Below are 19,766 nucleotides of genomic sequence, written 5' to 3'. Positions count from 1 at the left end.
ACATCTAGTCACTTATGATGGAGCATGTTATTATGAGAAAAAAGAATGTATATATGTGTGTGTAACTGGGTCACCTTGCTGAACAGTAGAAAATTGAAAGAACACTGTAAATCATATATAATGGAAAAAATAAAAATCATTATTAAAAAATATATTAAAAATATATATGTATATACCTATGTGTACAGAGCATTGAAGCATGAACACAGGTACATAACTACTATGCCAGTCAAGACATAGAATGCTGCCAGCAATCCCGACACCCCTCGAATTCCATCTTTTTTTTTTTTTTTTTTGTCTTTTTAGGGCTGCATCCGTGGCATATAGAAGTTCCTAGGCTGGGGGTGAGTCTGAGCTGTAGCTGCCAGCCTATACCACAGCCACAGCAACGCTATAACTGAGCTGTGTCTGCGACCTACACCACAGCTTATGGCAATGCCAGATCCTTAACCCACTGAACAAGGCTGGGGATCAAACCCACATCTTCATGGATACTAGTCAGGTTCATTATTGCTGAGCCACAGTGGGAACTCCCTCTCGCATCCCATCTAAATCACTATATCTCTTGTCTGCAAAAAGAGTTACTATTTAAATTTTAAATCTATATTAGTGTTGCCTGGTTTTAAAACTTTATTTAAATAGGATCATATGATAGCTATCCTCCTCTGTCAGTGGGCATTATTGATGTTCCTCTGTGGAGTGTATTTTGGCCATTTTTTTTTGCTGTGCATTGTTTCATTTTATGAGTATATCACAACTTCACAGTCATGTCACTGTTGATGGACATTTCGTTGTTCATGTATTATAAGCCACTGTGACTATTTTGGTGTACATGTGTACATTTTTCAGTTGGGTATATACTTAGGATTGAGATTTGTGGATGTACATATTTTCAACCCTGTTAAATAAAGCCAAGTGTTTTTCTTTATTCTCTTATCCGTAATTTAAGAGAATTACTCTTGCTCCATAAGTATGCCAGCAATCAGTGCTATAAGCCTTTCTAAAATTTCAACCATTCTGGAAGAGTATAGTGGTATTTCGTCGTGGTTTTCATTTGATTTTCCTTATTAACTAATGATGGTGAACATGTTTATTGGCCACATGGAAATTCTCTTTCTTTTTCTTTTTCTTTCTTTTTTTTTTTTTTTTTTTGGTCTTTTTGCCATTTCTTGGGCCGCTCCTGCAGCCTATGGAGGTTCCCAGGCTAGGGGTCTAATTGGAGCTGTAGCTGCCAGCCTACGCCAGAGCCACAGCAACGCGGGATCCGAGCCGCGTCTTCGACCCACACCACAGCTCACGGTAATGCTGGATCGTTAACCCACTGAGCAAGGGCAGGAATCGAACCCGCAACCTCATGGTTCCTAGTCAGATTCGTTAACCACTGCGCCACGATGGGAACTCCCGAAATTCTCTTTCTTGAAGTGTCTGTTCAGAAGTCTTTGCTCCACTTTTCTACTGGGTTGCATTGACTTGCAAGCATTCTTTATATATTGTGGGTACAAGTCCTTTGTGTGATATATGTATTGCAAATACTTTCTCCCAATTTTTAACTTACTTGCCTTAATGATATCTTTGGACTTATAAAAATTCTTAATTTTAATGTAATGAAAACCTTTTCTTTATGATTAGTGCTTTCTGTGGCCAGCCTATGCTGGCTGAGTTTCTCCGTTTTGCTTTCCTCGTTGTTCTTTAAACTTTCTTTTTTTTTTCTTTGTCTAATCTTTGCACGTAAGCCTCTGAATTTACATCTAATCATAACTTTAGTTGCAACCTACAAGTTGAAGTATAGTAATTTCTTTATCCTATAGTTCAAAGTAATTTCTAATCATCCTTGTTCATTTCTTCTTTGACCCATAGGACAATTAGAAAATTTCAAGGATCATTCTAAATTTTAAATCATTTTACCGATTTTTTAAGGATAAAAAGCTGGCAGTTTATTGAAATCCTGATGTATCTTCCTAATAGCCATAGAAGGCATTAGTATTATTTGATAGGGTTGGAATAAAGAAATCTTCACTGACAGCAAAGAAGAGTATAGGTAATCGTTCCCTAAAAGGCCATGCAATTAATGTAGGTCCATGTTTACTAAATAATTAAGCTCCATGTTGAAAACCAGAGAAAGCACAATTCTCAGATGATTGTATTAGAAGAATAAAAATGTTTCTTGAATGCATCTAATTTGTCATTTGATTAGGGATCACACAGTGGATTTTGAAAAGTTTTATTGAGACTATTGTAAACTTTTAACAAAACAGAATGGTTTTAATATGTTTTACAAAATCACCACCACAACATACTAGGTGAAGTATTTTATTTATCTTTTGAAATTTTGATGACATGCCCTTGATAGGCTAGAATGAAGCCAATTTTAGCAAATGTTCCAAGTGCAGATGTGCACTGAAAAACAATGTATGTTGAGCATTCAAAGGGTGCACATGGTACATCAACCTTGTCCGATGTATTGTTCATATATTTAACGTGTTTTATTCATTAGTTGCTATCTGTTATTGTGAGATGTATGTTCAAAATCTACATCTATTGAGTTGTCTATTTTTTCCTTTTAGATGTCAGTTTTAACTTTATACATATTGATGTTTCATTTAGGAGCCCCGGTTTATGGGATTTACTTATTCTCACCTGTTTTGCAGGACTTGGCTGCTCAGTGCAGTCTGCCCATCACTGCCATCGCCGTGTCTTCTCACATTGCTGGTTGTTTTAAACTCCCTTGTGGGCAAGGATCAGGGTTTGGGAGGAGATCCATTATGCCTGCATTAGGAGCTAGCTCTTTTCATTTCTGGACTCAAAGGAAGAGCTTTTGGCATGGGGTGAGGAATCTTTCATCCACAATGGTTTCACAAAAACTTGTGGTCACCAAACTCAGAAACTCAGTGACGTTATTACCCAGCCTAGTGAACTTTGACCATAGAGTTAAGAGGTGGTAAACCTTTGACACATATATGCATCTCTTTCCCTTTCTCTCTCCAGCTGACCACCTTAAGACCTGATGCTTCCATTTGGCCTACTTGAATGATAGCATTTGAATGGACCTCTTTTTATGACTCTGTGGCTAGTGTGGTAAATATGTTACCTTACATTTTCTCTCCTTCACATCCCATTTTCTTCTATTCTTTTTATTCATTTTCTTTTCAATCTCTGAATGTACCGCCTGATAAAGTCCTAGCACGTAAGCTTTGCTTAGGCTTTTATTTTTTAGTCCTTACAGGCCAAGGAACTTTGTTATTAGGTGTGTATGAACTTAGAAATCTCTTCCTAATGGATTGGAATTTTTGTCATTATGAAATTGTCTCAGATCATGAAATGTCCATCTTTAATTGCCAGTGATACTTCTGTCTTTCATATTAATATAGCTGTACTGGTCTTCTTTTGGTTATATCTGCTTAATGTATCTTTTCTAATCATTTTATTTATAATATTTATCTTTATTTTTGAATGTATCTCTTGTAAGTAATTATTATATATGCATTAATGATCCTGAGTCTACTGAAGCATTTATAAGTAATATAATTAGACATGTTTGTATTTAAACATATCATCTTGTCATTTGTTTTCCATTTATGCCATTTTACTTTGCTACTTTTTCTTGCCTCCTTTTGGATTTTATCACTAATTTTATTTTTAATTAGTTTCTTGTTATGCATTATTTTATTATTTTTTTTCATGAAAGCTTAGAGATCCCAACATTCTTTCCTTCTTTCTTTCTTTTTTTCTTTTTAGGGCCACATCTGTGGCATATGGAGGTTCCCAGGCTGGGGGTCTGATCAGAGGTACAGCTGTTGGCCTATGCCACAGCCACAGCAACACCAGATCCAAGCCATGTCTGCGACCTACACCACAGCTCATGGCAACACTGGATCCTTAACCCACTGAGCGAGGCCAGGGATTGAACCTGCAACCTTATGGTTCCTAGTTGGATTTGTTTCCACGGTGCCACTACAGGAACTCCCCAACATGCTTTCTTGGATTATCAAAATTCATCAATCTAGCATCAAAGTGCATCAAAAAGCAAATTAAAAACTATATTAAAAAGCACTTTTATGAATGCTTCTCAAACATTGCTCCTATTTTATTTTATTTTATTTTATTTATTTATTTATTTATTTTTGCCATTTCTTGGGCCGCTCTCGCGGCATATGGAGATTCCCAGGCTAGGTGTCTAATCGGAGCTGTAGCTGCCAGCCTATGCCAGAGCCACAGCAGCGCAGGATCCGAGCCGCGTCTGCAACCTACACCCTAGCTCACAGCAACGCCGGATCGTTAACCCACTGAGCAAGGCCAGGGATTGAACCCGCAACCTCATGGTTCCTAGTTGGATTCGTTAACCACTGCGCCACGATGGGAACTCCCCCATTTTATTTTTTATCTATTGTATTTTATTTTGACTTTTTAGGGCCGCACCTGTGGCATATGGAAGTTCCCAGGCCAGGGGTCGAATTGGAGCTGTAGCTGCTGGTCTACACCACAGCCACACAATGCAGGATCCAAGCCACGTCTGCGACCTACACCACATCTCATGTCAAGGCCCCACCTTAACCCACCGAGCGAGGCCTGGGATCGAGCCGGCGTCCTCGTGGATACTAGTCCAGTTTGTTACCTCTGAGCCATGATGGAAACTCCATTGCTGTCATTTTAAATCCCACAAAATGTTACTGCAATACCTGATACAGTTACTTATTTATATATTTATGTCTTTATCCATTGTTCTTATTTCTGGTATCTTCCCATGAGTGATGATTTTGCCTTTTGCCTTAATCTTTAGTATTCAGTATACATTTGGTGTTGAATTTTTTCATTCTGTTTTTTGAAAAACTCTCCCAGTTTACCTTTATTCTTTTTTAAATTGAAGGACTAATTTTACATAGTAAATTGCATCGATTTTGCATGTAGAGGTCAAAAAGTTTCAGTATATGTATAGTCATATGTATTAGCCATCAAACTAATCAAGGTACAGAATAGAGTCTGGAAAGTTCCAGTTCCCATGCTATTTATTGGTCCCCCCTTGGAGGCAATCACTTTTCTGATTTCATATCACGATATATTGTTTCCCTTTTCTATAACCTACCCTTCTTCTGATTTTTTATTTTCACTATTTCAAATCTTCATAAATTTAATTTTTATTTCAAAATTATTTTTTCTTCCAGTTTTATTGAGATAATAAATGACATGAAGCACTGTATAAGTTTAAGGTGTACAGCATACTGGTTTTCCTGATCATAATGCTTCATCATGAAATGATTACTCTTAAGTTTCATGAACATTCATCATCTCATATAGATAGAAAACAAAAGAAAAAGAAAAAAATTTTTTTCCTCTTGAGGAGAACACCGAGGATTTACTCTCTTAGCAAAGTTTACATAACATACAGCAGTGTTAATTATATTAATCACGTTTTACATTAAACACCTTGTATCTATTTATCTTATACCTGGATGTTTGTGCCTTGATTCACTTCTCCCTCCGCACTCTCCACTTTCAGTAACCACAAATCTGATCTTCTGTGAGTTTGTTTACATGTTCATGTTTTGTCTTCTTTTTAATTTTTTTATTTTTTTGTCTTTTTGCTATTTCTTGGGCCGCTCCTGCAGCATGTGGAGGTTCCCAGGCTAGGGTCAAATTGGAGCTGTAGCCACCGGCCTGCTCAGAGCCACAGCAATGCGGGATCCAAGCCGCATCTGCAACCTACACCACAGCTCACGGCAACGCCAGATCGTTAACCCACTGAGCAAGGGCAGGGACCGAACCCGAACCCGCAACCTCACGGTTCCTAGTCGGATTCGTTAACCACTGCACCACAACGGGAACTCCACGTGTTCATGTTTTGAAGTATAACTGACCTGCAACAACACTGTGTTAGTTCCAAGTGTACAACAAAATGATTCAGATTTCTATATGTTACAACTTCATCACCATAAGTCTAGTTTCTTGTATAGTTAGCTGTGTCCATAAAAGATAGTACATAATTTTGACTATTCCCCATGCTATACATTTCATCCCCATGACCTATTTATTTTGTAACTTGAAATTTGTACCTCTTAATCTCCCTCATCTATTTTACTTACCCCCTAACTCCCCTTCTGTCTGGCAGCCAGTTGTTCTCTGTATCTATGACTCCTTCTGTTTTGTTATATCTGTTTATTTGTTTTATTTTTTTAGAGCCTGCCTATAGGTGAAATCAAATGATATTTGTCTTTTTCTGTTTCACTTAACGTAATACCCTCTAGGCCCATCCACATCAGAAATGGCCAAATGGAATCAGTGTACATTTTTTCCTTTTCTTTTTCATCCATGCTCATGGCATATGGAAGTTCGTGGGCCATGACTGAATCTGAGTCACATCTGCAATGGCTGTAACTGTGGCAATGCCGGATCCTTTAACCTGCTTCCTTGGGCCAGGGATCAAACCTGTGCCTCTGCAGCGACCCGAGCTGCTGCAATTGGATTATTAATCCACCGTGCCACAATGGGAACTCTAACATGCAAATGCTATGTGAATAGTTATCATACTATGCTGCTGGGGGAATAATGACAAGAAAAATGTACATGTTTGGTACAGACGCAACCATCGTAGGCCTGCTTACATAGTACATGTCAGCAACAACAGAACATTTTCCTTCTTAAACTCTGACAGATTGCTGTCATTTAATTATCTCAAAGAGAAATATAAAGAATAAATCACAGACTATTTAAAATACAAGCACATGCAGAAAATATAATTATAGAGAAAATATAAATTCACTCTTTCACACACAGTGTTAACACGCACCCAAACTCTGATTCTTCTTTCTTGTTAACTCTTGATTTTATATCCTGCAATTTTACCAAACTTATTTATTAGTTTTAATATGCTTTTTTTTTTTTTTTTCAGAGTTCCCTGGTAGGATCTGGTGTTGTCATTGCTGTGGCTTAAGTCACTTCTGTGGCATGGTTCAACCCCTGGCCCAGGGACTTCAGCATGCCACAGGTGCAGCCACAAAATATGTTTTTTGTTGAATATTTAGGGTTTTGTGCATATGTGCATGTCATCTGAAAACGGTGACAATTTTACTTTTTCCTATCCAATTTGGATGACTTTTATTTAACTATTTTTCTTATCTCTCTGCTCTAAAACCTCCAATATGCTATTGAATAGAAGTGGTGAGAGTGGGAGTCTTTGCCTTATACCAAATTTTAGAAGGAAAGCTTTCCATTTTATATGATTGATTATATGATACCTGTGTGCTTTTTTCTGTGACCTTTATTGTGATGAGGTAAGTTTCTTCTATACTTATTTTGTTGAGAGTTTGAATCATGAATGGATGTTGAACTTTGTCAAGTGCTTTTTCTGCATTTATTGAGATGATCGTGTGCTTTTTCCCCTTCGTTTTGTTAATATGTTGTATCACACTGATTGATATGCATATGTTTAACCATCCTTGAATTCCAGGGGGGTTCCACTTAATCATGGTGTGTGATCCTTTTTATATGTTGTTGAATTTGGTTTGTTTTTTAGTGAGTATTTTTACATCTATGTTCATCAGGTTTATTTGTCTGTAGATTTTTTTTCTTCTGGAAAAAAGTCTTCTGCCTTCATATTATTTTGGTATTAGGTGATGCTGGCCTCAAAAAAAAATAATAATTGTTCCTTTTTCTGTTTTTTTTTTTTATTATTTCATTGAAGTCCCCTACTATTATTGTATTGCTGTCAATTTATGTCTACAGATCTATCAATGTTTGCTTTGTATATTAGGTGCTCTGATGTTGGATGCTTTATATACTTAAAATTTATATCTTCCTGTTGAATTGACCCTTTACCATTACATGTAATGACCTCTTTTGTCTCTAAGGACAGTTTTAGACTTAAAGTCTATTTTGTCCAGCATAAGTATAGCTACCTCTGCTTTCTTTTGGTTGCCATTTGCGTGGAATATCTGCAGTCATCCCTTTGCTTTCAGCTTATGTGTGTCTTTATATCTAACATGAACCTCTTATAGACAGCATATTGCTGGATCTTTTTTTTTTTTTTAAACTTTCATCCATTCTATAGTTTTGGGGAGTTTCATCTGTTTACACTTATTGATACACTTTATAATTATTGATAGGTGATGATTTACTATTGCCATTTTGTTAATTGCTTCAACCTATTTTGTAGTTGTTTTGTCCCTCTTGTCCTCTCTTGTCTATTTATGTTATTTGATGATTTTTTAACAGTAATATGCTTTGTTTTTTTTCTTCTTTATATTTTATTTATCTATTGTAATTTTTTTCTTTGTGGTTAGCTTGAGGCTTGCATAAAATATGTTGTAATAGCACATTTTGATTTGGTAAAAATTTGACAATTCTTACTTTTTAAAATTTAATTGTGTAGGAGTACAGTTGATTTACAATGAAGTATTAGTTTCAGGAGTACAGCAAAGTGAATCAGTCATACCTATAAATATATCTATTCTTTTTTACTGTATAGGTTATTAAAAACAATCGAGTAGATAATCCTTGCTTTAGATTAGATTCTTGTTAATCATCTTTTTTATACAGTAGTGTGTATGTGTTATTATCCCCTCCCCACAATGGTTTCATCTATATCAACCGTAAGATTGGTTTTGAAATCTGTGTTTGTTTCTGTTTTTTAAATAAGTTCCTTTGTATCATTTTTATTAGATTCTATATATGTGATATCATATGATATTTGTCTTTCTCTGCCTGACTTACTTCACTTAATATGGTAATCTCTAGGTCCATCCATGTTGTTGCAAATGGCTTTATCTCTTTTTTATGGCTGAATAATATTCCATTGCATATATGTACCACAACTTCTTTATCCATTCCTCTAATTTGAAAAGATACATGCATCCCAATGTTTATTGCAGCACCATTACAGTGTTAAATTACTCTGTATTTGTCTGTATATTTACTTTTACTAGTGAGATTTATGCTTTCATATTCTTTCACATTGCTGTGTAGCATTTGTTTCAATTTGAATTACTTCCTTATGCATTTGTGGTAAGGTAGGTTTAGTTTTTATCTCTCTGAAGAAGACTTTCTCTCTTTTGCTTTTGTTTTATTTTTCATAGCATTTTTTATTACTCAGTTACATTTATAGTTGTACAAAGATCATCACAACCCAATTTTATAGCATTTCCAACCCAAACCCCAGCGCATTCCCCCCACCCCACAACCTGACTCATTTGGAAACCATAAGTTTTTCAAAGTCTGTGAGTCAGTATCTGTTCTGCAAAGAAGTTCATTGTGTCCTTTTTTAAAATTCCACATGTAAGTGATAGCATTTGATGTTGGTGTCTCTGACTTAATTCACTGGTAAGGATATTGGAAAGCAATCAAATACCTTCACATTTATTTGTTTATTCAACATACACTTTCAAGCACTTTCTATGCATTAGACAGACTAAAAATAGAACTTTAGTATTGAAATATAATAATTAAAATGTGTTGCTTTAACAGCATAGTCAGAACCATCTGTTTTGAATAGCCTCTGGAAACCAGTACCACTAATTTGACTTTTTTTTTTTTACTAGCCTTTTAAATTAAAATAATCATCTTGTAACTTTAAACTTTGTTTTGCCTTTTTTAAAACTTGAAATATCAAGTGTCTGTAACCAAGTAACTTTTGTATTATAGTTTATGAAACTTACTGCTAAAACTCTGTGAACTCTTTCTTGCCAATTATTTTTATTCAGATTTTAGTGTTCACAGATGAGAACACTGAGGCACAGAGAGGTCAAGGAGTTGGCTTAAGGTTATTCCACTTATAGGCGGCAGAGCCAGGATTCAAATGCTATTTCCAGTCTGTGTTTATACCAAGAAAAGTGGTCTCAGAAACAAGGAGAGGCAGCAGCATGACAGAGCACAAAGCAGGGAGTTCTGCCACGGCAGAACTTTGTAGAAGCAGCTCTCCTTCTCTGGGTCTGGTTTTCCGATCTATAAAATTAGAGGGTTTTCATTTAAATTGGGGATTGGCAAATTTTTCCTGTTTAAGGCCATATGGTATATATTTTAGGCTTTGCAGACCATTTCACAACTATCGACTCTTTTAGGAAGAAAGCAACTACAGATAATACATAGGAATGAGCATGACTCTGTGCCAGTAAAGCTTTATTTACACAAATATGAGTCAGGCTGGATTTGGCCTATGGTCTGTATTTTACCTGTTGTGCTCTAATTTTTATTTTTATTTTATTTTATTTTTTTGTCTTTTTAGGGCTGCAGCTGTGGCATGTGGAAGTTCCCACGCTAGGAGTCAAATCGGATCTGCAGCTGCCGGCCTACACCACAGCCAAAGCCACAGCCACACCAGATCCAAGCTGTGTCTGTGATCTACACCACAGCTCATGGCAGTACCAGATCTTTAACCCACTGATCAAGGCCAGGGATAGAACCTGCATCCTCATGGATACTAGTCAGGTTCATTACCACTTGGCCAGAATGGGAACTCTGTAATCTATGGTTGAATGTAAATGTGATTTCTTTCTTATAATATTTCCTGAGGTAGAACATAATAAAAAAGTAAAGTTGTCCTATTTTTTGTCTTATAACTTTTTATTAACGTGTTTCTTGAGTTAGAGCCATAACTGGTAAGTTATTTGGGAAAAGATCCCTGAACTTAGAATTCTTAGTTGGAATCACTCTTAGTGAGTTCTGTTGCCACTTACTAGGTAAATGATTTTGATCAGTTCACTTGACCATTCTGAGACTTGACTTCTTTATAAAATGGAAATGATAATATTTAACCTATATAAGTTTTGTGGGAATTAAATCAGATACTGTTTTTAAATGCATTTTGAAAACTGTGAATTGTTTTCATGATACTTGTTTTGTGTTCATTCTCCCACAGGAGTACCAGCTCATGATAGGACTTAATAATGCTATGCTATGGGCTTCCTATTTTGTCACATTCTTCTTGATGTTTTTAATTATCGTTTGTTTAATGTGCGTGGTTTTATTTGTAAAGGCAAGTATCTATTTGAATGTAGCATGCCGCAGTTACACTTTAAGAGGGATAACATAATTGTGGTTGTTGGCTGTGTGGGTGTTAGGTTGCAGAAAAGCAAATATGTCTTTAATTTATTCTACTTGGAAATTCAGAAGCTGCTCAGTCTATCAGCAGACAAATGTGCTATTTAGTTTTTGTGCCATCTCACTGTTTTACTAGTGCTACTCAAATGTTTTAAGGATGTTTTCTGCGACAGCACTTCCAGGATGACTAAACCGGTTTCACAATTGTTTTGTTAGATTGTACCTGAGACAGTCCTCCAATACAGTGACCCATCTCTCATCTTTGTCTTTTTCCTGTGTTTCATCACTGCCTCAATAACCTTTGGCTTTCTGATTACCACATTCTTCAGTAAAAGTGAGTCCTTCCATGAAAGATATTCCATGAAATATTTTCAGTGTTTCTTTGAAAGATTTTTTTGAAAATTAAAAAAAAATTAAAAGATTTTCGGTGTTTCAATTGACTAAAAGAGAATTTTATTTGGGAGCACCTCCTAAAGTTTGGTTGCGATTTCATATAGAGCCTCTGCTTCCATTTTAAATTTGTCTAAAAAGATATGTATCATGTACATATGAAATGATTTGAGAGAAAGGACAGAGATTAGTGAAAATTAATACATAGGATGTATGTGGAAAGAGGATAAAAACATAACATCACATGTGACAAGAGGATATAATCAAAAATAGGGTCATATGAAAATATTTATTTATTTATTCACTCACTTGAGGGATCATTTATCACATACCTGGAACAATGTTAAATAGAACAAAAAGAAATGAGAATGTCCCACCCTGTTCTCATTTACAAGAGGAATGTGTGACTGAATAAATTCAAACTGGCCTAGTTAGGGAATTTGTAGAATTACTTCTCCAGTGGTCATTTTTTTCTGTTATCATTTATTTTAAAGATAAGTACATTTTAGTTTTCAGACAAGAAATCTTCATCATTTTTTTTGCTTTTATATTCTTAGATGCTGAACAATTAGAATGTTACCTTCTTTCAGTCATTTAAGGCACAGGTGCCATCCAACAAGTGTTCTATGGTAAAGAAATTTACATTTCATAGGTTTTTTTTTTTTTTTTTTTTTTTTTTTTTTTTCTGTTTTCAATAATAGCACTGCCATCGGTTGGTTCCTCCCATAAAGCACAGTAAAACCATGTGTAGAGAGAATTATGCTAAAGTCAGGCTGAACGTGGTGTGCTGAGGACTAATGTAAAGTGGGCAAATACTGATGAATGACTCACTCCGTAAAAACAACTATGATACCGATTAGATTTTTTTAAAAGAATTCCTTCTGTTTATAAACACAGCTGATATGGTACAAAGATCAAAAAGAAAGTGGGAGGTGATTGAAAGTCAAAGTTAGCTTTTGTCTTGGGACTTCTTGTTGAACATCAGAGATTTGAGGGTTTTTCTGACAGTAATTCAGGGAGCTAAAATAAGCCTAGAGCCTGCCAAATGTGTGCTATTTTAGAGGATACCACAAATAAAGGTAGGACCTTAGAGATGGTTAATTGTATCCCTTAATTAATTAATCCCTTAATTGTAAGGGAGGATGAGAAAGTTGCCACACAGAAGGAACAGCAATCTTATTTAAATGCACCAAAATATTCAATGAGAAGATAGAAATTTTAAGTTTTATAGCAGAAGACTGGTGAATTATGTAAAATTTTATGTTCCATATATATATAAATAATTCTTTATCCCTCTAGCCATCTACCAATGTATCTGAAGTTTTTTCTTTGTTTTCTGTAATTTTTATTTTGGTTTCCTTTTTTCATAAGTCATAAAACTACATGCAGTCTTAAGGCAATAATCTGTATATGATTTGGTATCATTCTATTATTTTTCCATAGTTGCCTTTCCGTGTCTATTTTCTTGATTATAAGTCCTTTAAGTATTTTTTTATGGTATGAAATATCACAAGTGCAAGAGTGTATACACAATGTAAATAAAATATAATAAAATGAACGCCTAGGTGCTCACATAATACCTAAGAAAACAGAAATATGCTGGTTCCTGTGAATACTTTAGGTATCCCTAATAACAGTAACTACTTTTCTGACTTACTTTTCTTTGCACCTTCACCATTTATATATCACTAAATAGTGTGTTGCTTAGTTTTATCAGTGAAATTATACTGTATGAATTGTATACAATTTAGCATTATGGTTTAAGCTTTGTCTATATAATGGCAGATAACTGACTTCAGTTTTACCCTTGTGTATTATTCTGTTGCACAATTACCAATTTTACACTTGATGGATATTTGGGTTGTTTCTAGTTAGTTACTATGATGAGTAGTATTGATGTGAACATTCTTTATTTTTTTTTTATTTTTTTATTTTTTTGCCTTTTCTAGAGCCGCTTCCGTGGCATATGCAGGTTCCCAGGCTAGGGGTCTAATGGGAGCTGTAGCCACCGGCCTACACCAGGGCCACAGCAACGCGGGATCCAAGCTGCGTCTGCAACCTACACCACAGCTCATGGCAATGCTGGATCCTTAACCCACTGAGCAAGGCCAGGGACCGAACCTGCAACCTCACAGTTCCTAGTTGGATTTGTTAACCACTGCGCCACAACGGGAACTCCTATGTGAACACTCTTGTATATGTTAGCTGGTGCAGATGTGCAAGATTTTCTTCTGGAGCACATAATTAGGAGAAGAATTTCTTATTCAGGTAGAGTATGTAAGCATGCTATCTTACTGGGTTATGTCAAACTGTTTCCAAAGTGATTGCACAATTTTACAGTCCACTTAGCAGTAGAAAAACATTCCTATTGTTTAATACTTTCAAACTTTGTACCATTTGAAATGTGAAAAGTTTCTCACGGTATTTTTTGTTTGTAATCCCTGGTAACTATTGATGCTGATCATATTTTTAGGTTAATATGAACCTGTGTGTTTTTCTCCATAAAATGCCCGTTAGTATCTTTTGACCACCTTTTTTACAGGAGTAAGTTCACTCACTAGTAAATTTATCAAGTTATGTAATCATAATAAAATTTTACTTTAGAAAATTTCCATCATTCCCCTCAATTTTTTTTGATCCCATCTTTGATCAGTTCCTACCTTTAACCTCTCTAGTACAAGGTAACAACTTATCTACTGTCTCTCTACATAAATCTGTTTTTTCTAGACATTTAATGTAAATGGAACCATAAAATATGTATTTCCTTTTTCTAAAATATCTAGTCTGGCTTCTTTCACTTTACATAATGATTTTTTTTTTTCTTTGTCTTTTTGCCTTTTCTTGGGCCGCTCCCGCGGCGTATGGAGGTTCCCAGGCTAGGGGTTGAATCGGAGCTGCAGCCACCGGCCTACGCCAGAGCAACAGCAACACTGGATCCGAGCTGCGTCTGTAACCTACACCACAGTTCATGGCAACGCCGGATCGTTAACCCACTGAGCAAGGGCAGGGACCGAACCCGCAACTTCATGGTTCCTATTCGGATTTGTTAACCACTGCGCCACGACAGGAACTCCTACGTAATGATTTTGAAATCCATTTATGTCCAGCCTGTATCAATGTTCCTTCCAGTTATTTGCTGAATAATATTTCCTCATGTGGATATATTACATATCACACAACAACTGATGGACATTTAGATTGCTTCCAGTCTTTTTGCCCATTATGAAATAATGCTGCTATGATTATGTTATGTATAAGTCTTCAGGTTGGCATATGTTTTTACTTCTCTAGAAGTAGAATCACTAGGTTGTAAGGTAAATTTATATGTAACTTTTAAAGAACTTCCAAAAATGTTTTTTGAAGTGGCTATATAATTTTATATTTATTCCTACTGGCAAGAATAAGAGTTATGGTTTTTCTACATCCTAGCCTTTTAAAAATTATATCTATTATAGTGAATATGTAGTGATGTCTCATTTTTCAATGGGTCATGTATATATATTGGTATGAATGTCAGTTATGTCTGAGGTGTCCAGGATTGTTTTACTATTCTTGCATTTCCATATACATTGGGACCAGCTTGTTAATTTCTACAGAAGATTTTGACAGGGGTTGGATTAAATCTACAGACCAATTTAGGGAGAACTGCCATCTTGAATATTATTGGCTTTCCATGAGCATGGAATGTCTCTTTATTTATTTATATTTATCTACATATAAGTGGTACCATATAGTATTGTCCTTCTGTCTGACATTTCACTATGTACAATATTGTCTATGTCCATCCATTTTGCTGCATATGACAATATTTCACTCTTTTTTTATGGCTAATATTCTCTCTCTCTCTCCATATATATATGTGTGTGTGTATACATACACACAACACACACATAAATATGTATAGTATAGTATATATATTATTATTTATGTAATATATATATTAGATAGATGTAGCTATATATAGATATCTAGCTATATCTACATATAATATAGATATATATGTAGATATATATCTACATATATCTAGCTCTATATAATATAGGTATATCTACATATATCTAGCTATATCTTAATTCAGTTGATGGCTGAGTAATTTTCCATTGTGTGTGTATGTATATGTGTGTATTTTTAAAATTCAGTTATTTGTTAATGGGTACTTGGGTTGTTTCCATATCTTGCCTATTATAAATAGTGCTGTTAAGAGCATTGGAGTGCATTTTCAAATTAGTGCATATTTGGGATATGTACCTAGTAGTAGAAGGGCTGGATCCTATGTTAGTTCTATTTTCACTTTTCAAAGGACCTTCCATAATTTTTTCCATAGTGGCTGCACCAATTTACAATTCTACCAACATTCTACTAGAGTTCCCTTTTCTTCACATCCTAACCAACGTCTGTTGTTTGTAGACTTTTTTTTTTAAATTTATTTTTTCCCACTGTACAGCAAGGGGATCAAGTTATCCTTACATGTATACATTTTTTTTGCCCCCACCCTTTGTTCTGTTGCACTGTGAGTATCTAGACATAGTTCTCAATGCTGCTCAGCAGGATCTCTTTGTAAATCTATTCTAAGTTGTGTCTGATAAGCCCAAGCTCCCTATCCCTCCCACTCCCTCCCTCTCCCATCCCGGCAGCTACAAGTCTATTTTCCAAGTCCATGATTTTCTTTTCTGTGGAGATGTTCATTTGTGCTGGATATTAGATTCCAGTTATAAGTGATATCATATGGTATTTGTCTTTGTCTTTCCGACTCATTTCACTCAGTATGAGATTCTCTAGTTCCATCCATGTTGCTGCAAATGGCATTATGTGTTGTTTGTAGACTTTGATGATAGCAATTCTGACAAGTGTGTGAGGTGATACCTCATTGTGGTTTTGATTTGCATTCCTCTATAATAATTAATGATGTTGAGCATCTTTTCATGTGCCTAGTGACCATATGTATATCTTTGAAAAATGCATATTTAAGACTTCTGCCCAGTTTTTGATTGGGTTGTGTGCTTTTTCAGTATTGCGTTTTATGAGTCTTTTGTTTATTTTGGATATTAACTCCTTGTAAGTCACATTAGTTGCAAATGTTTCATCCTGTTCTGCAGATTGTCTTTTTGTATTGTCGATGGTTCCTCTCACTGTGCAAACTCTTTTAAGTTTGCTACATCCCATTTGTTTATTTTTACTTTTTTTCTTTTGTCTCAGGAGAGTGATATAAGAAAATAAATATTGCCATGATTTACATCAGAGAATGTTTTGCCCATGTTCTCTTCTAGGTTTTATGGTGTTTCGTCTACATTTATAGGTCTTTAAAACATACTGAGTTTATTTTTTATGTGGTGTGAAGGAAGGTTCTCATCTCATGTAGCTATCCAGCTTTCCCAGCACCACTTGTTGAAGACTGTATATTCTTGGAGTTCCCATCATGGCTCAGTGGTTAACGAATCTGAATAGGAACCATGAGGTTGTGGGTTCGATCCCTGGCCTTGCTCAGTGGATTAAGGATCTGGCCTTGCCATGAGCTGTGGTGTAGGTTGCAGATGCGGCTTGGATCTGGCATTGCTGTGGCTCTGGCATAGGCTGGCAGCTACAGCTCGGTTTGGACCCCTAGCCTGGGAACCTCCATATGCTGCAGGTGCGGCCCTAGAAAAAAGAAAAAGGCAAAAAAAAAAAAAAAAAGGAGAAAAGACTGTATATTCTTTCCTTTTGTGTTGTAGATTAATTCACTGTAGGTGTATGGGCTTATTTCTTGGCTCTCTATTTTGTTCCATTGATCTCTGTGTGTATGTGCCAATACCACTCTGTTTTGATTACTACAGCTTTGTAGTATAGTCTGAAGTCAAGGACTGTGTGATACTTTCAGCTTTATTCTTTTTTCCCCACAATTTCTTTGACAACTCAGGGTCTTTTGTTGTTACATATAAATTTTATGATTATTTGTTCTAGTTCTGTGAAAAATGTGGCTATTTTGATAAGAATTGTGTTAATCTAAGATTGCATTGAGTAGTATGGATATTTAAATGATATTCTTTGAATCTAAAAACATAGGATAGCTTTCAATTTCTTTGTATCATTTTAAAATTTCTTCATCAGTGTTTCATAGATTTCAGTTAATAGGCCTTTTACCTCTTTGGTTAATTTTATTCCTAGGAATTTTATTTTATTTTTTTGATGTGATTGTAAAAGAGATTGTTTCCTTAATTCTCCTTATGATAAATCATGTATAGAAAAGCAAAAGACTTCTGTATATTAATATTGTATCCTAATATATAGAAATGACTTCTGTATATTAATCTTATATCCTACAACTTTACTGAATTCATTTATTAATTCTAATAGTTTTTGGGTGGAGACTTTAGGGTTCTGTATATAGTATCATGTAATCTGCAAATAGTGAAAGTTTTACCCCTTCCAACTTGGATATATTTTCTTTCTTTTTCTCATCTGATTGTTGTGGCTAGGACTTCCAATAAAAGTAAAAGTCGTAAAGGGACATCCTTTTCTTGTCCCTAATTGCAGAGGAAATGCTTTCAGCTGTGATATTAACTGTGCATTTAACGTATATGGGTTTTATTATGTTGAGATATGGTCCTTCTGTACCTACTTTGATAAGAGTTTTTATCAGGAATTGATGTTGAATTTTGTCAAATGCTGTTTCTGCATCTATTAAGATGATCATATGGTTTTTGTCTTTCCTTAAGTTACTGTGGTGTGTCACATTGACTGGCTTGTGGATATTGAACCATACTTCCATCATTGGAATAAATCCTACTTGACCATGGTGTATAACTGTTATTTTTTATACTGTTGAACTATATTTGCTAATATTTTCTTGAGGAGTTTTGCATCTATATTCATCAGAGGTATTGGTCTGTTATTTTTTGTAGTGTCTGTCTGATTTGGGGATCAGGGTAATGGGGGCATCATAGAATGAATTTGGGAGTGTTCCATCCTCTTCAGTGTTTTGGAATTGGTTGAGAAGGATAGGTATTAGTTCTTTTTTATATGTTTGGTAGTGTTCTCCTTTAAAGAATCTGATTCTGGACTTTATGCCTTCAATTTCATTATTAGTGATCAGTTTGCTTAGATTGTCTCTTTATTCCTTGTTCAGCTTGGAGGTTGTATGGTTCTAAAAATTTGTCCATTTCTTGTAGGTTGTCCAGTTTGTTAGCATATAACTTTATAAATCGCCCATGATTTTTGTCTCTCTGTGATTTCACTTGCTATTTCTTCTCTCTTATTTCTTTATTTCATCCTCTCTCTGTATTTCTTGGTGAGCCTGGCTAATTTTGATCAGTATTTTTTATATTTTAAAAAAGTCATCTTTTGCTTTATTGGTTTACTTTTTTGTTATAGTTGATTTACAATGTTTTGTTAATTTCTGCTATACAGCAAAGTGACATATATATATATATATATATGTGTGTATTTTTTTCACATTATCTTCCATCATGTTCCATCACAAATGACAAGATATAGTTCCTGTGCTATACAGCAGGATCTCATTGTTTACCCATTCTAAATGCAATAGTTTGAATCTACTAACCCCAAACTCCCAGTCCATCCCACTCCCTTCCCATTGGCAACCATAAGTCTGTTCTCCACAAGTCTGTTCTCATGTCCATCAGTTCATTTCTTTTCTGTAGATAGGTTCATTTGTGCCATATATTAGATTGCAGACATAAGTGATATCATATGGTATTTATCTTTATCTTATCTCACTTACTATGAGAGTTTCTAATTCCATCCATATTGCTGCAGAAAGGCATGATTTTGTTGTTTTATGCATGAGTAGTATTCCATTGTATATATATATACCACATCTTGTTAATCCATTCATCTGTTGATGGACATTTAAGTTTTTTCCATGTCTTGGCTATTGTGAGTAGTGCTGCTGTGAACATTGGGGTGCATGTAACTTTTTCAATGAAAGCTTTGCCTGGGTTAAAACTTCCCAGGAGTGGGATTGCTAGGTCATATTGGTAGTTCTATATTTGGTTTTCTGAGGTACCTCCATACTGTTTTCCATAGTTTGTATCAATTTACATTCCCATCAACTGTGTGGGAGGGTACCCTTTTCTCCACAACCTTTCCAGCATTTGTTATTTGTAGACTTACTAATGATGCCCATTCTGACTGGTGTGAGGTGGTACCTAATTATAGTTTTGATTTGCATTTCTCTGATAATTAGTGATGTTGAACATTTTTTCCATGTGCCTGTTGGCCATTATATGTCTTCTTTGGCGAAATGTCTATTTAGGCTTCTGCCCATTTTTCAGTTGGGTTGTTTGTCTTTTTGCTGTTGAGTTGTATGAGTTGATTGTATATTTTAGAGATTAAGCCCTTTTCAGTTGTATTGT

At 35.3% G+C, this 19,766-nt stretch overlaps 1 protein-coding gene across 3 annotated transcripts in view; it reads left to right on the top strand.

Annotated features, from left to right (window-relative positions):
- ABCA14 (ATP binding cassette subfamily A member 14) overlaps positions 1-19,766 on the top strand; it is a 203,442-nt gene that overhangs the window by 32,709 nt on the left and 150,967 nt on the right. For all 3 annotated transcript variants that reach the window (XM_085017381.1, XM_085017382.1, XM_085017380.1), the window contains 2 exons: positions 10,844-10,960; positions 11,242-11,359. In XM_085017381.1, the coding sequence (XP_084873507.1) occupies positions 10,844-10,960; positions 11,242-11,359 (235 nt within the window). The remainder of the gene's footprint in view (positions 1-10,843; positions 10,961-11,241; positions 11,360-19,766) is intronic.

The sequence above is a fragment of the Sus scrofa genome, chromosome 3, assembly GCF_054392235.1.
Source record: "Sus scrofa isolate SSC_HxYL_T2T_F1_AM1 chromosome 3, Sscrofa_HxYL_maternal_Yorkshire_Landrace_v2.0, whole genome shotgun sequence".
In the NCBI taxonomy this organism is placed as follows: Eukaryota; Metazoa; Chordata; class Mammalia; order Artiodactyla; family Suidae; genus Sus; species Sus scrofa.
This window is presented reverse-complemented; position numbering and strand designations above follow the sequence as displayed.